This window comes from Octopus bimaculoides, chromosome 3 (assembly GCF_046866305.1).
Source record: "Octopus bimaculoides isolate indiv1 chromosome 3, ASM4686630v1, whole genome shotgun sequence".
NCBI lineage: Eukaryota > Metazoa > Mollusca > Cephalopoda > Octopoda > Octopodidae > Octopus > Octopus bimaculoides.
In genome coordinates this window covers 133,675,673-133,702,917 of record NC_142930.1, presented here as the reverse complement: position 1 = coordinate 133,702,917, position 27,245 = coordinate 133,675,673, and the positions used below count along the sequence as shown (strand labels likewise).

At 36.6% G+C, this 27,245-nt stretch overlaps 1 protein-coding gene and 1 non-coding gene across 3 annotated transcripts; both read right to left on the bottom strand.

Annotated features, from left to right (window-relative positions):
* Window positions 1-4,319: 4,319 nt before the first annotated feature.
* LOC106876249 (hydroxymethylglutaryl-CoA lyase, mitochondrial) lies at window positions 4,320-24,852 on the bottom strand. 2 transcript variants are annotated; one of them, XM_014924740.3, is made up of 10 exons: window positions 24,714-24,852; window positions 22,814-22,882; window positions 20,213-20,320; window positions 18,741-18,836; window positions 17,201-17,259; window positions 15,424-15,513; window positions 14,413-14,476; window positions 13,256-13,444; window positions 10,279-10,404; window positions 4,320-5,662 (listed from the first exon to the last, which is right to left on the bottom strand). In XM_014924740.3, exons 1-10 carry the CDS (start codon window positions 24,720-24,722, stop codon window positions 5,561-5,563), a joined length of 912 nt encoding a protein of 303 aa, XP_014780226.1. In that variant the 5' UTR covers window positions 24,723-24,852; the 3' UTR covers window positions 4,320-5,560. The 2 variants fall into 2 exon arrangements, with proteins under 2 accessions (XP_014780226.1, XP_014780224.1); XM_014924738.3 differs by lacking the exon at window positions 24,714-24,852 and adding an exon at window positions 24,202-24,315.
* On the bottom strand, window positions 21,932-22,033 carry LOC128247455 (U6 spliceosomal RNA). The gene has a single exon (XR_008263833.1). It is a non-coding gene; the product is annotated as a U6 spliceosomal RNA (small nuclear RNA).
* Window positions 24,853-27,245: the final 2,393 nt, after the last annotated feature.

The window sequence follows — 27,245 nt, the reverse complement described above, 5'->3', positions numbered from 1 at the left end:
TCGCTTGACAACCGATGCTGGTGTGTTTATGTCCCCGTAACATAGCAGTTCAGCACAAGGGACAGATAGAACAAGTACTAGGCGTAAAAAGAATAAGTCCTAGGGTCGATTTGCTCGACTAAAGGCGGTGCTCCAGCATGGCCGCAGTCAAATGACAAACAAAAGAATAAAAGAAATAATATATGTATGTATAAATACGTATGTATATGTATATAGATGTGCGTTTATACACTATATATATTTGTATATGCATGTGTGGGCTTTGTATGTTTATGTGTGGATGAACGTTGTAGGCATATATCTCTGCGTCAGTATCGTTTTAAATCTAAACCTTTTTGCTAAGCAATATGAGTTTATATTTAGTGGCCTTTACCTCCCAAGTTACTTAAACTTTCATTTATCTACATGTATTACCAATTCAGATTAGTCATAACGCACTCGCAGTTTTCCAACTGTGTCATCTTTAAGAATTGAATTAAAATACAGACCATCACAATACACACTCACTCTCTCTCCCTTCCTGCTCTTTCTATTTTCTTCTCCCTCACCTACACACTTCCTACTTTTCCACTCACCTACCTGTCTTAATATATTTATTCTTTTTCACTTATTTTTCCATTGATCTTTACTGCATTTCATTATATATATATATATATATATATATATATATATATACGGAGCAAATAAATCAGGAGAAAATATTTGCGAAAATATTACTGACTATTATTATCTAGTGTAACAATTAAAAATGATAACAGAATCAATAACATAGGTAATTGCAAGCCCCAAAAGCATTGAATAGCTGAAAGATTAAAATTAATCAAAGGACATACTAAGTATGCTCTTTGATTAATTTTATGTATTTCTATTTATGTATGTTTTCATTTACTCATTAACTAGTATACTTTTACTGCCTATCCTGTTTACTACATTGTTCAGTCTTTTCCGAGTGAAATCATAGTCGTGGCAGATACTGGTGTCACGCCACTGGCACTTGTGCTAGTGGCATGTAAAAGCACCCTTTACACTCTCGGAGTGGTTGGCATTAAGAAGGGCATCCAGCCATAGAAACCATGCTAAATCAGACTGGAGTCAGATGCAGCTCCTCAACTTACCAGCCTTAGTCAAACCACCCAACCCATGCCAGCATGGACCACGGACGTTAAATGATGACGAGCAGTCTTTTCTTTCTACCCCTGCAACCACTTCCTGTTAGTACTAATCCCTTATTCTCATTCTTTCTTACACTACTTTCATCATTCACCTGCTTTTGTGCCTTTGAGTTATCTCTCCCCCTGACTACAGCTCAAGTCTACTATACCTTCTTTAACACTTTTTAAATCTATCACCTTTAACCCCTTCACATATCTGCCATTAATACCCCCACACCACTTTTGTAACCCCACTTACTATAGCCACCCTATGTATCTCTGACTTCCATCTCTAACACTATGCATCTCCTTTTCTTTTCTCCACTCTGGCACCCTGCACCTCATGTCCCTACTTTCTGACCTATCTGCAGCTGTGGCTTACAACCATTTATTGGTTTATTTTAAATGGCTTATAAACACCTTCCACGCTGCAATTGTTTAAAATATTTTGTGTACTGTAGAAGTATAACCAAAGCATTTCACATAATTTTTAATGAACAAAATTCTGCATGTACTGTACATATATATATATATATATATATATAGTAATACATACAATATATATATGCATATATATTTTTTTTTCTTGTTTCAGTCATTCGAGTGTGGCCATACTGGGGCACTGCTTAGATGGTTTTAGTGGAACAAGTCTGTTTTTACCGAACTGCTAAGTTATGGTAGACATAAGCAAATTAACATCAGCTGTTAAGTGATGATGGGGGTACAAACACAAACATAGTTATATATATATATATATATATATATATATATATATTCGTGCGGGTGGCACATAAAAGCACCCACTACACTCTTGAAGTGGTTGGCGTTAGGAAGGGCATCCAGCTGTAGAAACTCTGCCAAATCAGATTGGAGCCTGGTGTAGCCATCCGGTTTCATCAGTCCTCAGTCAAATCGTCCAACCTATGCTAGCATGGAAAGCGGACGTTAAACGATGATGATGATGATGATGAAAATCTTAGATGGACCCCTAGGAGTCATACGGACACCAATTGAGAAGCAGTGATCCACAAATTTATGCTGCTCTTTTCCCTTTTTTGTGCTGTCACTTGTAACCCGCTTCTTGAGTCATTTCTGTCTCTTTCACTTTTCTCCCCCTCCGTACTGATACTTATACCAACCACCCCGTTGATCCAATGTCCATATTCTCTTATACTTACCTTCTTATAGCTTGAGAATTCACTCTGGCAAGCTCATCACCATCGTCTTTAGCTTCTTACCAGTTATTCCAACCCATTCTTATATAATGTGATGGAGCCATATATCTTTTCTATAGCATGATATCTGTGCATGTCCCTCTATCATACTTTAGCCTTTCAACACCTGGCATAAAGCCATCTCCCACTCCCTTCATACACTCCCACTCAGTTGAGGGGTGTTTTTCTTATCTTGCAAGTTACTTGGCAACATCACAGGTGTCAATGTTGCAAAAATATATATTTTTTTTTTTTTAAACCACCCAGTACACATTGTTAGGTGGTTGGTGTTAGGGTATCCAACCACAGAAACCATATTGGAGATTAACACAGTCTTGAAACTCGCTGGATCCTGTTAAACTGTCCAACTCACAGAAGTATGGAAAAGAGACATCAAATGATGATGATGATGATGATGTGTGTGTGCATCATCATCATTTAACACCTATTTTTCTATGCCTGCATGAATCAGACAGAATTTATTGAAATAGATTTTCTCCCACTAGATGCCCTTCCTGTAAACAACCCTCACCTGTTTTCAAATAAAGTAATATTTTCCCATACACACACACGTATGTTTGCACATACGCAGGCTGACACCTTTGTAACCTCACTCACTATAGCCACCCTTCGTATCTCTAACCTCCATCTCTGACACTATGCATCTCCTTTTCCCCACTCTGGTACCCTGCACCTCATCCCCCTACTTTCTGATCTAGCTGCAGCAGTGGCTCACAACCATTGTTTTGGCTATGGACCCCTTTGATTCCTATTTTACTAGTGTGGACCCTCATAGCCATTTAATGTTTTAAAATCGGACAGATATTAATGTTTAAAATGTCAGAATGTTGCTTGCTGATCATAATTATCTGGATGTAAGCACAGTGATAGTAGACCCCACTAGAGAATGGGGCTCTGTCTGCAAAGATTTCATTAACTGCAGCTGCTGTCACTTCCCTTCTATTCTGGAGTGGTGGTGAAAGAACTAATAACACCCTTTTTTATAACATATGACACAAGCTTACAAGAAGACACAAAACTAACCATTATGATTTAACAAATCACAATTTCAGTGATGCTATTACTTTAAGTAGTGAATCAGACTACCTTGTGGTGTCTGCTTACAGCTTCATGGACTATGCCTTTGCAATACAAATACAAACTAGATCTAAAGATAGCAATTCTATTGATTGGTAAAATCTAAGCAATTCAATTCGCCTGCTTGCCTCCTACTACTACAACGTACCTTGTCCACTTCTTTTATCACAATTACAATTACAATTAATACTGTAATGTTACTAGTTTTTAATAGTTACAAGACCAAACATCTTGGGAGAGAGAGAGAGAGAGAAAGCAGTCACCTAAATTTATCCTTGATTCAAAGGTCTGCCTCTGCAACTTCTGAAGAATTTTTCTACTTTCGCCACAGATTTTTCTTTTCAAATCTCAAGTTCACCAACAGACACTGTCTCTTCACTAATTTCTTTCCTAAACTGTTTGCTCCCCCGCCAGTGCTTAGTTTATCAGCTACAAATGGCTGAAAGCAAATACTGCAAGGCATCACTCTAACAATGTTGCCGTGGCCATGCTGGAGCACTTCTTTGAAGAGCTTTTAGTCAAATGAATTGAGCCCCAGTACTTACTGTTTTTTTTATAAATCATGGTATTTATTGTATTGGTTTCTTTCGCTGAACCACTAAGTTATAGGAACATGAACACACCAAGATTGGTTGTCATGTGGTGGTGGGAGACACAGACACAAAGACACACATAGATATAAATACAACGGGCTTCTTTCAGTTTCTGTCTATCAAATCCACTCACAAGGCTTTAGTAGAAGACACTTGCCCAAATTGTCACACAGTGGGACTGAACCCGGAAATATGTGGTTGGGAAGCAAACTTCTTACCATACAGCCACAGCCACAACACAAAAATTTAAAGAAAATTCATGCTTTAATGTCATTTCTTTAATGTACTTCCACCTATTTCCACTCAAAATTTCAAATGTTTTCTACAAGGTCAATACTTCTATTATCCATAAATATCAATTAATTTATACTCAATCTTCTAAACACAATGGCCTTTACTTAAATGATATACCAGCGAGCATTATTTTATACAAAGAAATGATAAACCAAATTCACAATTTGATACCGACGTCTGATTGTGACCATCTGCATGTATTCCACTAAGGGATTCAGGGAAAAGCATGAGGGACTTACCTTACCACAGGTAAGAAATCAACATTATACAAACATGACACTAAAGCTACACGAAGGAAAAGAACATGGAGAAATTGATAACAGAAGTGTATCTTCATTCAATGTATTATTGCTATAGTCGTGTAGTTTGTACCACAATGGTGGAGACAAGACTACAATGATTTTAAAATAATTGAACTGAAAGAAAAAAATCAGTTTTTGGCAGCTTTCATCAAATTTGAGGCATAATAAATATAGGCACATACACACAAACATTATCCACGTAGACACCAATTTCTCCAGAATGTTGTTATATTTCACCTTCACTGATAGCAATCCATTGTTTTATTAGTAGTCTTATGTAATAATTTAGGTGTTTTAAGTAGTATTACTGTTGTTGTTGCAGCTTTAAGACACTGATGCAACATGCTAAAAGTTATTTTTACAAATCTACAATTTGGTAATAACTGAATAGGTACAACATCAATATTTTCAACAGACTAAATCAAATCTATAGACATAGAAGGGCTAAAAGCTAAAATTGATTCTCAGAATGCTGAGATACAAGATTAAATATTGTAAGTCATCTGAGTAAAGCAATCTCCCTTTTCTGCCAACTCACTGTCTTGTAGTCAGTAAATAAAAACAGCACATGATTGCAGTCTGGTAACTGATACAGTTCTTACAAATTTTCACACAATAGCTGCAATATAGTAGCAACTATAGATTAGATCACACTGATTCACCATACCAAGAAAAAAGAAACATTGAAATTTGTACGAGGAAATGATTGTAGATACTGTCTAACCAGTTTGAATCATTACTACAATTATATACAGCAGTCAAATGTTGTTTGTTTTAGAGCAATAGAATAAAAGCATGTTACAGTAATAGTACAACTAAAAAGAAAAAAAAAAAACCCATCTCTGCACCACCTAAAAAATTTCAAAGCTATCAGTTGATGTTTAACAATTGCTGAAGTAATTCAGCTTCTAGAGATGTGCTAATGCTTGATTTACTCGAGATCGTGTAGACCGCCCTATCGCTTGGCTGATAAACTGGCCCGCTTCAATCAGTTTTGGTAAGTCAATTCCCTGCAAGAAATAAAAGAATGACATTATATTTAGTGGCTGACAAATGAAATACACATTTAAGACATTAGAAACAGTAAGGAAATAAAAGTATAAATAATAGAGATACTTTGACAAGAGGCACTTTGTAGGCATCATCATCATCATTTAACATCTATTTTCCATGCTGGCATGGGTTGGACAGTTTCACAGGAACTGACACCAATCTCTGCTGCCTGCTTTGGCATGGTTTCTACAGCTAGATGCCCTTCCTAATGCTAAATGAAAACAAATCTAATTTCTATTTATACAAATAATGAATTTCATTCATAACATTAGTTTGGTGCAACAGTTGTTATCAAGTTTACTGTAACAGCTAACTGTTGTAAAGTTTATTGTTACAGCTGACTACAATCTGATTTCCTATCACAGATGATAGTTAGAAGGTTTAACATTACAGGTGACTGATAACCTATTTACTGTTGAACCCTAAGGGCTTGCTCTACCATCACTACCATCTTTTCTTCATAAGAAGAAAAACAGTAACTCCCACCCACCCTTATTTAATTCAGGGTGGTCACATATTTTTTTTTAAAGCAAAATACCTGCGCTAGTCCCTCTCAGCACTTAACATAAAGCCACCTCCCACTCTCAAATACTCACTCAATTTAGTTGAAGGGGCTTTTTCCTTCTTGTTTTCCTGTTCTTTTCCTCTCTTACAACTTGGTGGCCAATGCGCTAGTGGCACAATGCACTAGTGGCACAAAAGAAGCACTAAGTACACACTGTAAAATAGTTGGCATTAGGAAGGGCATTCAACCACAGAAACTATATCAAAGCTGACACTGGAACTCGACACAATCCTGCAGCCCACTGGATACAGTCAAATTGTCTGTCCTATGACAGCATGGAAAACAGATGTTAAATAACAATGACTTGAAAGGTATGCTATTTAATGTTACAGTTAACTGCTATGAAATTTACTATCACTATTTTAATGAAATAAATGATTTGCCTGTAGATTTGCACTTTTGAGAGTTTTCAAAAACTTATATTGAATGCATTTGCCCTACAATTCAAATGTTCAAATGATAAAAACTTCTTTCCATACAGTATGTATGTAAATAGATGTGTGAGTGACGGCACTCTTTCTATATCATATGTTGAGAGATTATCAGAGACAGGAGAGAGAAAGTACATATTTGAGACTCTTTTACTATCAGGTTGACTGACAATAAGGTAGGTGATACTGTGACAAACTCTGCTTATCTATGAAAAACCACTGCTTTTAACAAGTTCAATCCCACTCCAACTGAAGCATTCTCAAAGAAACAAATGCAGCAAAAATAGCATTTCTGATAGGCTGAAAAGAGCTGCAAAAATATAGGCATGTGAAATTTTGTACTGAGTTGACTACCACATTTACATACGAGGTTTGATCGATAAGTATCCGGACTGTTGCCATAGTAACGAAGCTAAAACACACAGAGGAAAGCCACTTGGCAATGATTGACTTTGAACTCTGCTATGCATGTGCACTAAGTTTTAACATTCTAGCTCACTTCTGCGGTTTACAGCAGTGCTTGGAAGGAAGGTGTGTAGCATGTGATTATGAGTGGTTCTGACGTTTCCAAGGTGGCCAAAGGAATGTCAATATTGACAAACGTCCTGGGAGTCCTGCAACCAGTAGAACTAAGAAAAATATCGCAAATGTGTGTGCAACTGTGAAATCGTCAAATCACCATCTGTGAGTTATCAGAGGATGTGCAGATTAGTTACAGTTCAGTTCAGTTCATTATCACTGAAGATTTGGGTATGAAACACATGTCTGCCGAGTTTGTGCCAAAACTGCTTTCAGCTGACTAAAAAGACACTCGGGTTTCAGTTGCACAAGATCTCCTTGATTGTGTCGAGAACAATGAAAACGTTTTGAAAACTTTGCATAGGCCTTTGAGCAGGTATCACCAAGCTTTTGGCAAAATTTGATGCAGATTCTCTGCTAAACTTTCTCGGTCATGGTCAATGCAATGATCGCATGCTACACACCTTCCTTCCAAGTACTGCTGTAAACAGTGGATGAGAGCTAGAACGTTAAAACTTAGTGCGCATGCACAGCAGAGTTCAAGGTGAATCTGTGTGAAACAGCTTCACTCCGTATGCTTTAGCTTTGTTACTATGGCAACAATCCGGATACTTATTGATCAGACCATGTAAATGTAATCAAGTGACCAATGAAATTCAACGTAACTATTTGAGTCAATATATCAACAAAATCAATCAAAAGAGCTGTCAAATTGTATAGTGAAATAGCCATCACTGATTGGGTGAAACCAAAGCCAGAGGCATGACATCAAAATTGTTTACCTACATTTAGATCACTGGTACAATGATGCTGCTTATGAAGGAAACTACAATGCTACACAGATGACTGATATGAAGATTAGTATTATTATTCTGAAAACATGTATCATATCGATGATGCTGGTAGCAATAGACTAATATTAGCAGTAACAGGTAATTTATTTTCAATGAAGATCTACTATAATAAGCATACAATAAAAGCATGATACTACATGATGTCAAAACAAATATTGAATACAGAGAATATGCAAAAACTGGAGAGAAATTAAATGAGTACAAGCCATTGGATGTGTTCTTTTAACTTGCACAAAAGTTTGTTCAATATCTTAAAGTGAGTGAAAGGCAACTTGTCTCTAGGATATAAAGATTGATTTTTCCAGAGAATTTAGTACCTATTCCCATCAATGATGCAAACTAAGGAATATAAAATGTTCTGCTGACAGATTTATCAAAATCAAACACTGGATTTGAACAAGACCTTCTAAGTTTGTGATTTCAATGACATATGATAAGTATTATTTAATATGGCAACCAGTCCTATGTTTCAGACTTTGTTATTTTGTTGAATAAAGCTTTTAGTCTAAGCCCTATTCTAATTTTACAACAATTTATACAAATTAATAGCAGAAAATGGTAAAATAATTGAAACATGATTGATTTCATGGAAATTTGCCTGTAACAGAATCAGAATAATGGCATTAGAAGAGAGCAATCAATAATTTCCTCTCCACACTCCCCAATACAGATGCACATAGACTACAAATTATGATAAACTGTATTACTTCACAAGTTTATTATCATTTTGCACACTTGCCACTGTAAAGGCTATGATGAATCAATGAACCAAACTGAAGTCACTTTGGTAAAGCCTTGCAATCATTAACCTTTTCCATGAGGAAACAAGAACAAAATGAGTCTAAGATCAATATGTAGCAATTCAGCAACTTCTTGCCTATCATAACGGGTGAGGTAATTTAGTAACTTGAAAGGTAATTACAGAATAGTAGCAGTAACATCACAACAATGTGTGAACAGTAGATCACTTGTTACAACAGCTGGGGTATTGTCACAGCAGTTAAAATCACATCACAACAGATAAAGCAGTGTCACAAGAGCAGCAGTTTTGTCACAAGAGTAGCAATAACACCACAAGAGTATTGGTAATGTCTAAATGGAATGAGAGTAAATTCTTCCTAGTCAAATATTTCTTAAAAAGACTCTCTCAAGCTTTATTCATGAAACTTCAAAATAATGAAAACTTGAAGAAACAATTTGAAAATATATACAAAAACAAAATAGTTTTAAGAATAGAGTGTTGGCTTTCAGGTTAAATGATGATGATGATGATATATGCTCCCTAAAAAAATGTCCATTTTTACATTTGACATATAGAAGTATATTCTTTATTCTTTTACTCGTTCCAGTCATTTGGCTTTGGCCATGCTGGAACACCACCTTGAGTCGAGCAAATCGACCCTAGGACTTATTCTTTGTAAGCCTAGTACTTATTCTATCGGTCTCTTTTGCTGAACCATTAAGTTACAGGGACGTAAACACACCAGCATCGGTTGTCAAGTGATGTTGGAGATACAAACACAGACACACAAACATATACACATACATACATATATATATACAACAGGTTTCTTTCAGTTTCCGTCTACCAAATCCACTCACAAAGCTTTGGTTGGCCTGAGGCTATAATTGAAGACATTTTCCCAAGGTGTCATGCAGTGGGACTGAACCTGGAACCATGAGGTCGGTAAGTAAGCTACTTACCACAAAACCACTCCATTTTTATGATATAATCACCATCATCATCATTCATTAAACATCCACTATCCCATGCTTGCATGGGTCCAATGGAATTTGCTGAGGCAGATTTTCTACAGCTGGAAGCCCTTCTTGTCATCAAACCTCGCCTATTTCCAAGCAAAATAATATTTCCCCATGTTTTTCAGAGAACACTGAAAACAACCCTGCTCAACTCTACAATCATCACATACTTATACAAGAATATGCACAAACATATACACACACACATACATACATATAACAGGCTTCTTTCAGTTTCCATCTACCAAATCCACTCACAAAGTTTTTGTGGGCTCAAGACTATAGTAGAAGAGATTTGTTCAAGGTGCCATGCAGTGGGAGTGAACTCGAGACAATATAGCTGGAAGCAAGCTTCTTAACCACACAGCCACATCTGCACCTCAAAATAACTGCCAATTTTTGCTTTTATTGGATTACCAATTAAGTACAACTTAATTACTTACTGTTTTGATTGCTAAACCATGAAGCATATAAACCACATCTTCTGTTGCAACATTACCACTGGCCCCACGAGCATATGGACAACCACCTAGACCAGATACTGAACTGTCTACAACACTGACTCCCATCTGAAAAGGAAAATTAGTAAATATAATAAATGAATATTTTTTGTAGAATGAATATACATACGTGTGTGTGTGTGTGTGTGTGTGTGTGTGTGTGTGTGTGTGTGTGTGTATATATATATATATATATATATATTTGAAGAAAAGCAACAAAAATTCAATAGGTTATAGCAGTATGTACGTTTCGTACAAACTTCATTTATTTATGTAGTGAGAACACCACATAAGATGTGTAATGAAAATGTACTCCTCAGCTGCATAATGGAATTTCATTTTAGAAAGTCACACATCTACAAATTATATTTTGTAGATGTGTGCAAAAACAAGAGTAGGAGAAGAAGAAAATACCATCTTGACTGGGCTGTTAATCAACAGTCTAGTGAATCAAACAAGAATTTAATTTCTATATATTCTAATTGGAGGGGTAAGATAGCAGTAATTTCAATTTAGAGGAAGGTAGATTAAGTAGTAATGGACAGCAGGTTAGGGGTAAATCAAGCAAGAGAAAAAAAAAAGAGATAAGAAAAAAGGAAAAAAAATATATAGAAATAAAAATGAAAATGGAAGGACAATACCCTAAGGAGTGGCAAGAGGAAATTTAAGGTAAGGGAATTTAGGTCAAGATATTGGAAAATTATTAAGAATATATCTATTCGTCAGTATATTTAGAATAATACAACAAAACACTAAAGTACTAAATTTATCATCATCATCATCATATGCTGGGATGGGTCGGATGGTTTGATGCTCCTCCTAACGCCAACCGCTCCGAGAGTGTAATGGGTATTTTTACATGTTACTGGCACAGATGCCAGTTAGATGACACCAGTATCTGCCACAATTACAATTTCACTTGGCTTGATGGGTCTTCTACACAAGCACAGCATATTGCTGAAGGTCTCAATCATTTGCTATTGCCTCTGTGAGGCCCAACGCTCGAAAGGTGCTTTTCACATATCATGGTACAGGTGCTAGTTATGCAATACCAGAATCGGCCACATTGCCTCCATGGAGCCCAATGCTCAAAAGGTGCTTTTTACATGCCACCAGCACAGGTGCCAGTTACATGACACCAGCATTGGCCATGACTACAATTTACTTGGCTTGATGGGTCTTCTCAAACACGGCATATCGCCAAAGGTCTCAATCACTAGTCATTACGTCCATGAAACTCAACATTCAAAGATCATGCTTCACCATCTCATCCCATGTCTTCCTGGGTCTGCCACAGGTTCCCTACACAGTTTGAAATCTTTACACAGCTTTCCTTGTCCATACGCATCTCATAACCATACCAGTACATGATGATGAGATATATATATATATATATAGGGGGAAATGAATAAATTGTCGCCATGTTATATTTTTAATTTCCTGCATGCACAGTTTTTTTTTGGTTTTTTTTTTTGTCAACTACACAGTATAGAAGGGTCAGTCAGGCACCGTCTGTGAGAAAAACAGCACCATGACACAATTCACTCTGTCAGAAATTTGGATACGACATGCTGTACTGCTTGGCATTTGAGCTCCAATACAAACATTTCAGAGTGTTTGGGAGTCAATTTGAGATGTACTGAGAGTGATAAAAATGAAACATCCAGTCAACATCATGGTGTTTGGTGTGATCACTAGTGATGGCAACATTATGCCTTCATTCATTTTCCCACACGGCCTCAGACTCAACAGAGAGGACTACATCAAGTGCCTGGAGGAGGAAGTGCTGCCCTGGATCAAGAGAGTGGCTGCTGGAAGACCCTATGTCTGGCAACAGGACTCTGCACCATGCCACACAAGCAGGAGAACCCAGTGTCATGGATGTCAGACTATTTCTGCAACCACATAACCCCTAACATCAGGCCACCTAATTCCCCAGACTGCAACCCCCTTGATTATTATGTGTGGGGCACAGTTGGATGAGAGACCAACAAGACTCCTTGTAATACCAAAGATGAACTGAAGGCAAGGATTATGGCAGCATTTACCAACTCAAACAAGGAGACTGTCCAGAAGAGATTACGAAGTCGTCTGGAGGCCATGGTTGAAGCCAGTGGCGATTTTATTGAATAAATTTACTCTTTAGTATTTCAAGATATTTTTATGTAATTTGGGTAGATATTTCTGTTAAAATGAGATGTCAGTGTTATTTTCATTTTTGCATAATTTAGACGACAGCTTATTCACTGCACCCTGTGTGTGTGTGTGTGTGTGTGTGTGTGTGTATGTATATATATATATATATATACCATCATCATTATTATCTAATATCCATTTTCCATGCTGGCATGGGTTGGACGGTTTGACAAAAGCTGGCCAGCTGAAGAACTTCCCAGGCTCCACTTGTCTGTTCTGACATGGTTTCTACGACTGGATGCCCTTCCTAATGCCAGCCACTTTACAGAGTGTACTGGGTGCTTTTTAGGGGGCACCAGCACAGGTGATTTTGCATGACACCAGCTTGAGTGCTCTTTGCATACCACCAGCATGAGTGCTTTTTACATGACACCAGTACCCGTGAGCCTGCAAGACAAGGACTGCCCAGCTTGCATGCAAGTGTGTATGTGATGATCTTATGTGTATGTGTGTGCGTGGTTTGGTTATCCACCCACCACTTGACAAATAGTGTCAGCTTGTTTACGTTCATATAACTTAGTAAATGAGAAAAAAGGAACAAACAGAATTAAGTACCAGACTTCAGAAAAAGTACTAAAGCCAATTTGATCAACTAAACCCTCCAGGGCAATGCCCCAGCATGGTCACTGTCCAACCACTGAAACAAGTAAAGGAACAAACAGAAGAAAAGAGTTTAATAACCCATTATCATGATCTTTCAAACCTACAAACAAATAATACTAACCTGTAATGCAGCGAAAATATTTGCTAGAGCTTGTCCATAGGTGTCATGGCAATGGACAGCAAGTTTCTCAACTGGCACCACATTGCAGACTGTAGAGATAAGCCTCTTCATTTTACCTGGTGTGCCAATACCTATGGTGTCACCAAGGGATATTTCATAGCAGCCAAGGTCCAACATTGATTTACATACCTGCAAAAAAACTTAACATTTTTAGAGGTTTTATCAACTATTGAAGTATTTTTGTTTTTGTTGTTGTTTTTATTTTTTTCTTTGTAGAAAGAAATATATTTTTTAAGATTTTATTTCTTTTTGCTTTAATTTTCGTAACAAATATTGAAATATTATTATATACTTGACCAAATGTTTACATTTGTTGTTCTTCAACACAACAGTGAACTGAAAATGTTGCTTTTTGATAAGAGAAGGTGCAGTGATCTTAGAGTAATAATGTTTGTTCACTTATTTCATGTCCATCTGTCCACACTGGTAATAGGTGAGACAAATATATTAGTAAGGTATTGTTTTACAGCCAGGTGCCCTTCTTGTTACTAACCCTTACTTATTTTTCAAGTAAGGGATCTCTCTAATTCACATATCTTTGAAGGTGAGAAGCAAGCAGGTTATTTATTAACAGGAGAAGTGACAATAACAACACTGCTCACAGGGAACACATTTCGTAGGACTCAAATTCATCCAATCTCTTATCCTCTCTCTCTCCCTCTCTTATTTGAAAAGGTTCTTCAATCTTATAAGTTACAAGGTGATCTCATTAGTGTTGGTACCACAAAAGAATCGCCCAATAGACTCTGTAAAGTAGTTAGTATTAAAGAAAGGCATCCAGCCGTAGAAATCATGTCAAAATGTCCACTGCCATACCAGCAAAAGAAAATGGATATAAGTGACAATGATGGATTTCTTTCAATGTCTGACTATCAAATTCACTGGCAAGACTTTGCTTAGCCCAGGGGTATAGTAGAAGACACTTCCCCAAAGTGCAGTGCAATAGAACTGAACCTGAAATTATGTGTTATTTGTTAACATTCCTGTCAAATTCATTCTCCAATTAATTTTTCCAGCTTTTCCAGCTTTCATTATTTGTTTTTTTCTCTTATTGTTAGAGTAAAAAGAAAGAACAATATACTTATGAATGATCTTACATCAGCCACTTTCTCTGGGTCAATGTCTCCTTCATAAGGGCATCCAAGTACACAGGACACATAACTAAATGGGTAATGGTAAAAGGTAATAATTGTATATCATATTTGTTATGAAACAAAATAATAGAAAATGATGTTATTTCGATTAAGTGGTGTGGAACATTTATTGTAATTAAACTCAGTACTTAAAAGGCTTTGATTTAACTGTGTTTGCAATGGTTCTTGTGTGTTCTTCAATAGTTAAATGTATTGAATTATATCCATGTTGACATATGAACACAAACGAAGATACAAACAGATATTCTATACACATATACATATATATGTGTATATATATATGCATATGCCAGCATGGAAGGCGGACTGATAGCCAGAGATATTTCACATTTAAAATATAGTTTATTTTATAGCAATCAATTTAAAATAGTATCTACTTTGGAATTGGAGGTAATTGAGGACAAACAAAAAATTAAAATTTGGTTGAAAAAGTTATTCATACGTAAAAAGAAACTAAACAAAACGAAAATTTTTAACAAGTAAGTTTTTCCAGAATTTTTCAGTTAAAAGGTGGAGATGGGAAATAGAATATGATAATGATCCTGCAAATAAAGTTTAAAGACGAAGACAAAGAAATCTTTAGAAACACTTGCTTTTCCACGTTTGTATGGACTAGACAGAATTTGTAGAAGCAAATTTCCTACAGCCAGATGCCCTTCCTATTGCCAACACTTATTTGTTTTCAAGCAAAGTAATATTTCCATATGACCAAACATGTTGTATATGGAAGACTGGGAAAAAATGACACCGCTTGTGTGTTAGTAAGGGCATCCAGCTGTAGAAACCAAGCCAAAATAGACAATGGGACCTAGGGCTGCTCTTGGCCTTGCCAGCTCTTGTTAAGCTATCCAACCCATGCCAGCTTGGAAAACATGTTAAATGATGATGATAATGATACTGATTAATCTCCAACAGAACTGATTAATGTTCAGGGATTATCTGATAGTTACTTACCCTCGGACAGGAATTTGGTTTTCTTGTGCTGCTTTTGTCACGCCTTCAAACCGTTTCAGGCTTTCTTCAATGGAACAATTGATATTTTTTCTTTTTGTAGGAAATAAAAAAAGAAAATAGAAACACAAAAATCATCATTATCCCATATCTAAAAGTTGCAGAAAAAGTAAATATTTATGGCAAAAAAATACATGCCCCAGCATCTATTGTAGCTTTATTTATAGATCACATCTAATTATTGTTGCAATATGTTGAGAAAATCTATTTCAACAACTTTTGCACAAAAAAAAAAACCAACAAAGAGAAAAGAATATTACGAAAACCAGCAGATAAACTGCCCTCTGGGAGGGAGGTTTTCTGCTAACATATGTATTGCACATATTGATATTATATACACATATAGATATGATAGATGGCTGCTTATAAATGCCAAAACCTTCCCAGGCGAAGAATGTACCCCACAACATAGACTAGTAGTTAGTGACTTCAGGATCAGGGCTAAGTGGTTGCCCAGAAGACGACCAGCTTGGAGGAGAAGGGTCTGGAAGCTCAAAGATCCTGCAAATGGACAGAGATTTAGAGACTTATTACTCGAAGCCTTTGACGAAATAGAGGGGGATGTAGCTTCACACAATGTAGAAGACAACTGGACGTTTCTACGGGACAACCTGCTGAGGGCCACTGACCAGATCTGTGGATGGTGCAAAGTCCCCTCTCGACCGAAAATAACGTGGTGGTGGAACAATGTTGTTGACAGGGCTATTAGACAAAAGAAACAGGCTTGGAAGGACTGGAAGAATGGTGGTGGAAGAGAATTGTATCAGACTGCCAGAAGGGAGGCTAGGCGACAGGTTTATTTAGCCAGAGAGGAAGCAGAGAAGAAAAAATTTGCCAATGTTCTGCGCCGTGAGGACCCAAGACTTGAGGTATTTCGTGTTGCAAGACAGTGTGTGAGAGAGAATCGTGATGTCGTGGGAGAGAAATGTGTTCGCATGGATGATGGTACACTTGCACTAAACGAGGCTACAAAGAAAGATTGCTCAATAAAGAGAATGAATGGGAGAAAGAGAGTTTGCCGAATGTCGACCCAACAGAAGGACCAGCTATCCGAGTTGACAGTACCATGGTAGATAAAGCAATTAAGAGTATGAAGACAGGGAAGGCCTCCGGCCCATCAGGAATCACTGCAGAGATGCTCAAAATATCTGGCAGTGTCAGCTATAGCCTAGTCCCCCGTATTGTTAACCAGGTAATACACGAAGGAGTCATGCCCAATGACTGGTGTAGCAGCACCATAGTCAACTGCTACAAAGGTAAAGGTGATGCTTTAGATACAAATAATTATAGAGGTATCAAGTTGTTAGATCAGGTAATGAAAGTCACAGAGAGGGTCATAGCCCAACTACTTAGGGAGCGAGTCAGTTTAGATGAGATGCAGTTTGGGTTTGTGCCTGGGAAAAGCACCACTGATGCTATATTTCTGGTAAGACAGCTTCAGGAGAAATACCTAGCCAAGGATAAACCTCTGTACCTGACTTTCGTTGACATGGAGAAAGCCTTTGACAGGGTGGTCAATGAGGAAACTAGGGATAGAAGAATGGTTAGTGACAGCTGTGCGAGCCATGTACAGAGACGCTGTCAGTAAGGTGAGGGTTGGCAATGAGTACAGTGAAGAATTCCGGGTAGAGGTAGGGGTCCACCAAGGTTCTGTCCTCAGCCCCCTCCTATTTATCATAGTCCTCCAGGACATGGAAACGGTAATGGAATAAAAACTCACTTGCTGAAAGATTCAGATGCAGCACCAAAGATAGCAACTTCATCAGCATTGGCTTTCAGCTGAAGAATAAGAAAAAGTTATTTTTGGAAAAATAAGAGACAGTGGGTGAATGAATATATAACATATAAGAATATTAAACCAAGCACAGGTAAAATTTCTCCAGGCTTCACTTCATCATTTCTTTAAAAACACTTTTTGACGAGAGCAAAAATAGATAACACCCACAATCACATAGGTGACTGACTGGTGTTAGAAAAGTCATTTTAACCATAACAATAGAAATGCAAGCATTAGTGTATCGTTGAGAAGTTTGCTTCTTTCCTTTCCTGAGCATCCAATAACACTGTACTTATTCCACGTCCTCACGTTGTTGTTTTTTCGTGTTTTTTCTTGCTTACTCTTTTTACTCTTTTACTCTTTTACTTGATTCAGTCATGTGACTGTGGCCATGCTAGAGCACCGCCTTTAGTCAAACAAATCGACCCCAGGACTTATTCTTTGAACGCCTAGTACTTATTCTATCGGTCACTCTTTGCTGAACTGCTAAGTTATGGGGACGTAAACACACCAGCATCGGTTGACAAACACAGACACACAAACATATACACACACACATATATATATATACATATATACGACGGGCTTCTTTCAGTTTCCATCTACCAAATGCACTCACAAAGCTTTGGTCTGTCTGAGGCTATAGTAGAAGACACTTGCCCAAGGTGCCACGCAGTGGGACTGAACCCAGAAGCATGTGGTTCATAAGCAAGCTACTTACTACACAGCCACTCCTACGCCTATATTGCTTGTTCATGTGTGTATTGAATATGTATATATATATATATATATATATATATATATACACAAGGATATGTTGTGGGGATAAGATTCAATGAGGCAGATTGGAGATAGAGAGAAGTGGGGTACAGTGGATGGTGAGCATTGGTAAGGGAAATGGAATGGTGTTGGGATGATGGGATATGAGGGAGTTTTGTAAGGGATCTCATCTAACCCATCAACTATCCATGAACACATTAGTTACACACTCACTAGATTTAGCAGTGTAACAATTGAATAGTTGATGAGCTAGATAAAGTGCTGACGGAAGCGCAATAACCCTTGAAATAGGTATATATCAAAACACTGGGAAATGTTGCTAATCACTATTTCCATCACTTTTGAGATGTTAGCAGTGAAAGCTTATGCAACATCACTTCAGTTTCTTAGCAGATTACCAGATGCAACTTTGAGTTACCACAGCACATTATATGCAATTATAGTAGAGTTAAAATGTCTCAGTGTTTCAAGTAGTAGAACATTTTAAGAAAAATAAAGACTTTACATTTATAATCTAACAATTTGTGAGTGTAGAGACTGGTACTATAGTAGAAGGTACCTGAAGAGTTGATCCCAAGATTAAATTATGTAACTGAAAAGAAGTTTCTACAGATTTATGACAGTTATGAAAATGTTATGAAGGTTTAAATAAAGACTTTCTCCACAAATCAAGCAGAAAAATAGATTAGCACGGTATACTCACAGCACCTTCAAATCCCTTGAGATTAGGAGTTAACACAGAGTAGATAACATTACTATGTCTTTGAATACCAGCCATCACTTCCTCATGATCACCTAACTGTCAAGAAAGAAAATAGAGAAAATATGTTAAAAATAAGATAAAATACATCCAGATGAAAGCTTTGTTTTCATTTTGACATATTTTTTACAAATATTTCTCTGAACAAGAAATAGCTGGAAGATTCTGGAAAGGTTAACATTGTAGAAATTCAAATGTTTTTACCCTGATTGTGAAACCACTCCATCTTTAACTCTATTTCTTAAACCTTGTACATAAGAATGTAATTTAATGTAATTTGGTTTTGGAGATTTGGAGTCTAAAATCTAAATGTAATATATAAAGACATTGAGAAAACCAAATTCAACACATTTTTAAAGCAATTCATCGTTTAACGTCCACTTTCCATGCTAGCATGGGTTGGACGATTTCACTGAGAACTGGTGGACCAAGTGGCTAGACCAGGCTCCAATCTGATCTGGTGTCACGTAACTGGCACCCATGCAGGTGGCACGAAAAAAAGCACCTTTAGAGCATTGAACCTCACAGAGGCAAGGTGACCGATGCTAGTGGCACATAAAAAGTGTCTTTCGAGTATTGGGCCTTACGGAGGCAATGACACGTGATCAGGACCTTTGGCATTACGTCATGAAGACCCATCAAGCCAAGTGAAATCGTAGTCATGGTAGATATTGGTGTCACACAAATGGCACCCATGCCAGTGGCATGTAAAAGCACCCATTACACTCTTGGAGTGGTTGGTATTAGGAAGGGCATCCAGCTATAGAAATCATGCCAAATCAGACTGGGGTCTGGTGCAGCCTTCCAGCTTGCCAGCCCTGATCAAACTGTCCAACCCATGCCAGCATGGACAACGAACGTTAAATGATGATGGTGATGATTCTTCATCAAAGCAATGACAGCTTCAGTATTTCACATAATCTAAGTTAACCCTTTGGCATTCAGATTGCTTTGTCAAATGTAATACTTATTTATTCAGTTTTAAATTAATCATGCATTGTTTTGAATTAATCATGCATTATCTCATAACTTTGAGATTGCAATGACTGATTGTTTATTTTTTTAACACATTGCAGGGTAGGTATGAGAGGCCAGATCTGGCTGGTTTGAACATAAAACAGATAGAATATTTTATCTGGATATGGTCGGTTTAAATGCTAAACAGTTAAACAAAGTTGAATTACTGAAAGACCTGATGCAGTAATTGACAGAATTCAAACTGCTGACTCGCCATGACAACAACTCTAGTTTTGTGTAGGCAGATCTATATATAACCTAATGCCAATTCTCCTTTGGAAAATTAATACCTTTGTAATAAACCTGAAAATCACTATTTCATACACTAAACATATTACCCCTAATGTACCTACCACACACATATCTCATTCAAACAAATATAAGGAATGTTGACTTACTTGTGGCACCCATTTGGGTGAAACAAAACTTGTTACTTCGATATTAGAAAAGCCTGCCTGGGACAGTTTGTTAATAAATTCAATTTTTGTTGCAGTTGGTATCTTAGTCTGAAATTAGAAGCACAGAAAAGGTAGAGTTTACATATGTGTGAGTGTGTGTACGTACGTACATACATACGTACATACATACATACATGTTTATTATTATGTCAAGTTTATTCTTAATAAAGAAATCATTATATATGGCATTAATAACATCTGTGTGTATGTCTCATTTATCAGTCTGTAAGAAGCATATGTGTGCGTATATATATATAGATCATCATCATCATCATCGTTTAACATCCGCTTTCCATGCTAGCATGGGTTGGACGATTTGACTGAGGACTGGTGAAACTGGATGGCAACACCAGCCTCCAATCTGATTTGGCAGAGTTTCTACAGCTGGATGCCCTTCCTAATACCAACCACTCAGAGAGTGTGGTGGGTGCTTTTACGTGTCACCAGCATGAAGGTCAGTCAGGCGGTACTGGCAATGGCCACGCTCAAAATGGTGTATTTTATGTGCCACCCGCACAAGAGCCAGTCCAGGGGCACTGGCAACGATCTCACTCAAAAATCCTACGAAGGCCAGTCAGGCGGTACTGGCATGCAAATGACATCCATGCCGGTGGCACATAAAAGCACCCATTACACTTTTGGAGTGGTTGGCATTAGGAAGGGCATCCAGCCATAGAAAACCATGCCAAATCAGACTGGAGTCTGCTGCAGCCTTTCAGCTTGCCAGCTCTGGTCAAACCATCCAACCCATGCCAGCATGGACAACAGACATTAAATGATGATGATGATGATATATATGTATATATATATAAAACAATATATACTACCTTGTAGGTGGGTATATGGAAGAATATGTATATGGGAGTTGGAAAAGTATATCTACTAGCTTTTTATTTTTTCCAACTGCTTCAATAAATCAACTTTCAAAAGAGGCTGATATGAGTGTAGAATGGGGCCAGCTGTTTTGTCACGAAATACAGGAAGTAATTTAGAGCCTTCACACAAGCAAAGAAACAGTTAATAAGCTCTGAAATAGTCACTCTCCATCACTTATCATTTCTAAATGCTTAATTTTACTCTTCTTTTTATTTCTTATTCTGTTTAGCACTTTCTTCCTTGTAATCTGACTATGAAGAAAGAATTGCAATTTATTGTCAACCAGACCAATTTTTTGGCGTATTTTGATTATAATTGTATTTTGTCTGTCACTATATGTATGGGTTTAGTTTTGTCTATAAACTGCTGAAAATGACACATTACTTTGGGTATGCATTCTCGCATTGAGTGCAATGACAGTAGGATCTTACAAAGGACTTATTTAAACAGTGACCTGAGGAGGCACATTTTACACCTTGGATGAATGACACTGATTACACATCTCACCAATATACTACAGGTGTAAAATGTACTGAAACAGTTGTAGTGATTTTAAATAAAGAATGTTGTTCATTCCATTTTCAATCATCTATATATATATATATATATACATCAGATTGGAGCCTGGTGTTGCCATCTGGTTTCACCAGTCCTCAGTCAAATCGTCCAACCCATGCTAGCATGGAAAGCGGACGTTAAACGATGATGATGATGATGATGATACACACACACACACATGTATGTATCATCATCATGTTCCATAATGGCATGGATTAGACTAAAAAAAATATGAGGTGCTTCATAAATTTGCATGTCATCCTTGCACAGGGGCCATGCTAATGTTCTCTGTATCATTCCAATTCTAAAATATGCACAGCCACATACATATATATATTACACATACGCACACATACAATTTATACATGGACAGTTAAATTTATATTCATTTTTACTCTCAATATTCAGCTAACTAAACAATCTGTTAGTGTTTCAATGAAATACTGACACAGGGCAACTAATTGAATGGCCTCTTAGTATTTCCAGAAATTCAGCCACAGTAAATATACCAAAGCAGCTAATTCCAAGTTGCACACACATAGAAACATGTAGAGATGGTTGCAAACATTGTTAAATACATTAGAAGATACTTAATATATTATAAATTGTTTATAGAGCAAGATTTGAATGACTTGCTTTGGTAGAACATCCTGGATATTGACTTGTAATGAAAAATACCTATAGCATCTATCAGAGATTTCGCAATTAGTCACAATATCTATTAAGAGTTGTAACTGATTGAATTTCCTTCCAAACATATTTTCATTGTCTAAAAAAATTACAAGCAAAAGCCACTTAATCAGTATTTGAACTTATAATGTAAATGGTTCGAGACTAAATACTAAAATGTCTTAAATCAATGTCGTCAGAAACGAAAGACACATTAGATAATGTAGTCCTAGTTACACAGCAACAGCAAAAAAAAAAAAAACGGAAAGTCACATCCGAAGTATTCTTCATCATAAGTCTGCACACTTAGAACTAATCTGTAACAAAATGCTGTTATTAATACAAATATTTAAAAGTATTCAATTTTATAGTGAAATAAATAGATAATTTATTAGATCGAAAACATATTCCAGTGAAAACTCAAACTGCTTTACAAACCTTCTCATTTTGAAGGCCGTCTCGTGGGCCCACTTCTACCACTTTCACAAAACTTGGTAAACCGGCAACCTATAAATGAAGGGAGATTACTCTAATGACTGATTATATCACAACAATCACTACCAGCATTCGACAGTCAAAAGCAAAAGATGAAACTATTGAATAATTTTTGTATAATAACAACAACAAAGTTTTTAGTACAATATGATTATAGTTTTCTTTCATCTTCTATTTCTTATACATACGTTTCAAACGTTCAAACAGAGGCATTTTAGCAGCTAGATCCACAGGATAGTTTACTGGTTCCTTGTTTCGTAGATCATGAGTTGGTATTTAGTCATATAAGTTGCCTTTCACCATGTCCTTGGACTAAAGATGTAACTCATTTTATTTGTTAGGCTACCAAATGGACATGACTTTCTAAAAGTTCAAAAAAAAATCTCTGAAAAACAAATTGTCATGATAAAGGCTACGTTTGCATGATTATCAGAAAGTTAATCAAAGAAGAAAACAAGTTCTGATAAGCATATGTACAGAGTGAATAAAATATTACTCGTTCTGGATAGTTGACTTTGGGGTTCTTTTTTTTTTCTTCTCTAATAATTTGCAACTGATAGTTAATAATAATAATGACCATTTATTTATTTCAGAGGTACAGACTAGAAATTTGAAATGGAGTAGCAAGTCGATTAAAACGACCGCAGTACTTGAGTGGTACTTTATCAACCATGGAACAATGAAAGAGAGAGTTGATTTCGGCAGGATTTGGACTTAATGCTCTTTTTAAATGGAACAACTAACATTCGCCTTTGTAGCCACAAGGGTTCTCTCATACTAATAATAAACATTTCACTATTTACCACTACAGCGGTAGTTATAGGAACAACAATAGTAATATAGCGGCGTAAAATTTTCCGTGTTCACCTTTCAAATTTTTTTATATATTTTTTTCTCACAAACAAAACCTCCTTGTGCTTTCATTTATCAAAAAGTATATTAAAGGAGATGCAAGGATTGTGTCAGTTTATTACTTGAAGACGTTAAAAAAAAAAATGACATGAACACATGGTTTAAAGCATGTTGCGGTTCTCGTCATAATGAAACGAAACAAAATCTCTTCAAGGGTGACACGGAAGATAATTATAAAGGTGCATTATAATTTTCTGTTGAGTGTGAATGTTTATTTAAACTCTTGAACTCGGCATATAATTAATATTTTCTATTGAGTTCGAATGTTTATTTAAAATCTTGAACTCAGCATATATTTAACATGTTAAACTACATCACTACCTTTACTTGATTGAAAAGGAAATTAATTGCGAAGGAAGTTAATAATTCTTTCCTAACAAGCAGTTACCCAACTAATCCAATCATTTTATGATACTTACTGCTGTTGGTACGTAGTTTTGAAATGTTGACAATGAAACTATTTTCAGACATGACCGATATTTACAACATAATCGTTTAACAGACCTCGATAGCACATAAATCGCCATGTTTCTGATTGCAAGGCAGATCAAGAGAAATAACTCTGGTTTCTTCTCACATAATTTTTCATGACTTTTATAATCTCACTAAGAATATTGCCACTTTCGAGATTATTGGTTTCATTTACCTACTGATTTATTTTATAAGAAATTCATCACTTTTTTTTTTTTTCAAATACCGCAAGAAAACAATATACATTTTTGACTTAGTACATAGTAATTTCTAAGAGCGAATGCCTTAGTGTAATTGAAATGAATTTAACTATAAATCGAAAATTCATCCCATAATCAGCTTACCAAGAACATAAACACACACACACACACAAAATACTTGTACTGTGCTTATATTTTCTATAATTTATAATCTAAGATCAATACTGATTATTGGGTGAGGAAATCATTATTTGTATTACCGTTCTCATAGTTAATGTTTTCAAATTCCTTGAATGTAAAACAATGTCGAAAGTTTCTTATAATCAACCCATATAATGCCCATTCACCCTTTCTTTCTGACGTTATTTTATCCTTTCCACTTGACTATAACATTACAACATACGTTCAGCAATTTATCTTTCATTTTGTTCTCTGGTTTTGATTCAAATAAACGCTGCTCATGACACAGAAAAACGACGCTCCTAAACTACCAAACATTCAGTCCAGAAATGATATTTCTGGCAAATATTATGACGAATATCATTGTTTATTTACTTACATGCAATTCAAAATACTGAGAGTAAACTTATAATCTCGTACTTTTTTTATTTTATTATATATATATTTTTTTCTCATTTTCTCTCTTTGCAACATGCAGCTCCTTTGATTTGAGAAATATTTTACAGCCAACAGGAAATATTTGACTTTGGCAGAAAATATTCCCAAAACAGAATTATATAAATCTTGCTAGCTGTCTTCACAATTCGCACCCATTCAGATCGAGATTGGCACTGAACTGCAGTATGAAGCAGCCCTCCACGTCACAAGGAATACTACTTGTGAGGTACCCAAGATAGTTCTTATGTTCTATCTAAAAATTATCTTTACTTCAATCAGACACGATGTCGTTTTCAATCCCTGTCACTTTGCTTGGTAGACTTCTTGGGAGCCCTATCACATTATCTGGTAGGCTTAACGGGAGCCCTTTCATCTATCCTTTTGTGACTAGGACATTTCTTCTGTCTCGCGAGTTTGTGCTTGGCATCGGTGATATTGGTATACTGGGACTTGGCTTGGATTCGAATGTCTGACACATTGATAATGCGTGTTTCTCACAACTGAAGTTAACACCTGAGAAACTTGGTCGTAGGAGCTTTAAGTTAACGAACCTAAATAGAGATCTTGGAAACTCGACCATTAGCAACAGCAGCAGCATCACCACCATCACCAATATCATCATCCCTCTCAACCACCACTACCACCACCGTTATCATCAACACCATCACAACCGTCATTGTCAACAACAGTAACGACCTATTTATTAGTTCCATTTCCATCACAATTCCTTGATACAAGATCTTGAGCCAGTTAGGGACCTTCAACATAGTCGCTTGATCAACTTGAAATAACAAACAAATATTCCACAAATAAAATCCCAGTATTTTAAATACGGAAGGGTACATTGGATAATGTAGTTCTAGATATCCGTAAAAAGTTGTGGTTTTCATATTTAGAATGTTTTTGATCATGCATTTTCTCAAACAAGGTTGGCCAGAAACACCGGCGCAAAACAACAACTCATATCCACTTCATGTTTTCCTGACCCTTTATGCAGGCATAGGTCCAGGGCTCAGAAAACCAAAGAGAGATCGACGACTAAGGAACACCTCCTTAAAAAATAAATAAATGACAAAGTTTAAAAAGACTCACAGCAACCTAATATTTTGAGAGGATCCCTCCACTCTGAAGGACCGAAAGTGTTCTTGCTCTACCTTACAAAAATGTCTCTCAGATGTCATATCTAAGTAATAAACGAGATCAAAATGTCTATTTTATTTCGTCCATCCTTACATCAATACACATGATCGAAGTCAAATTTCATCCCTAAATTTTAGTTCGTATATCAAACAAAGGATGAAGGACCGCTTTCCGATTAGTGAGATTGATGTGGTTGATGTATACCTCGAACTATCTGTAAATTAATGTTTGTTGACAAGGAGGGGGGCTTCAGTCCTGAGAAGAAAGGGTCAGGCATAGTCATTAGCGCAGGGTCTGGCAGATGGGATGCATATCATAAGATTACGAAAGGAGAAGAGATGAAAGTGGATCGGGTAGACCTTGATGGAAAGGGCATGCAGCTAATAAATTCTTGTATGAAGGCCGTTCTAGGAGCGATAAAAGACATAAGTAAAAGAAACAGTGCTTTTCTGTAAGACAAGAGTTGGTGTTATGTATTCTTTTGGTTCGTGTTGGGACAATAAACAACTCATTGAAGGTGTTATTATGATTCTATGTCTTTATTTACTTGGCATGTTTACAAACTGTATATGTATAGCGGAGTGATACACACTGTGCGTATTCGCTTTATTCACAGTTCATACTGTTTACTAAATGCGCTTAACAAAATAGTACTAATAGTGGGGATGCATTCATATATACGTATGCTTACGCATACACATAGATATGAACATATAACATCCCTTCTTGAAAAAGGATCTTTTGGCAATGAAAAAAAATATAGAAGTAATCTCCCTTACACTAATGGATTGTCAGCGCAAGGGTGGCAATCCTGCAGCAGAAACCGTGAGATTGTTCTGCCCACACACGTGGTTTTCTGCTTCCTAATCTAGCAGAACTAGTTACTATTTACTTTTTTTCTTCCTTTAACGGTATCGATTGGGTGGTAAAATATTCGGTCTCCATCAGGTGGATCTTGTGCTCCGCACTGATGTCTGAGATGTGCGTAGTGTTGATGTGTTGTTGGGCTGCTGATGGGTGGTTGGTGTTCGTTG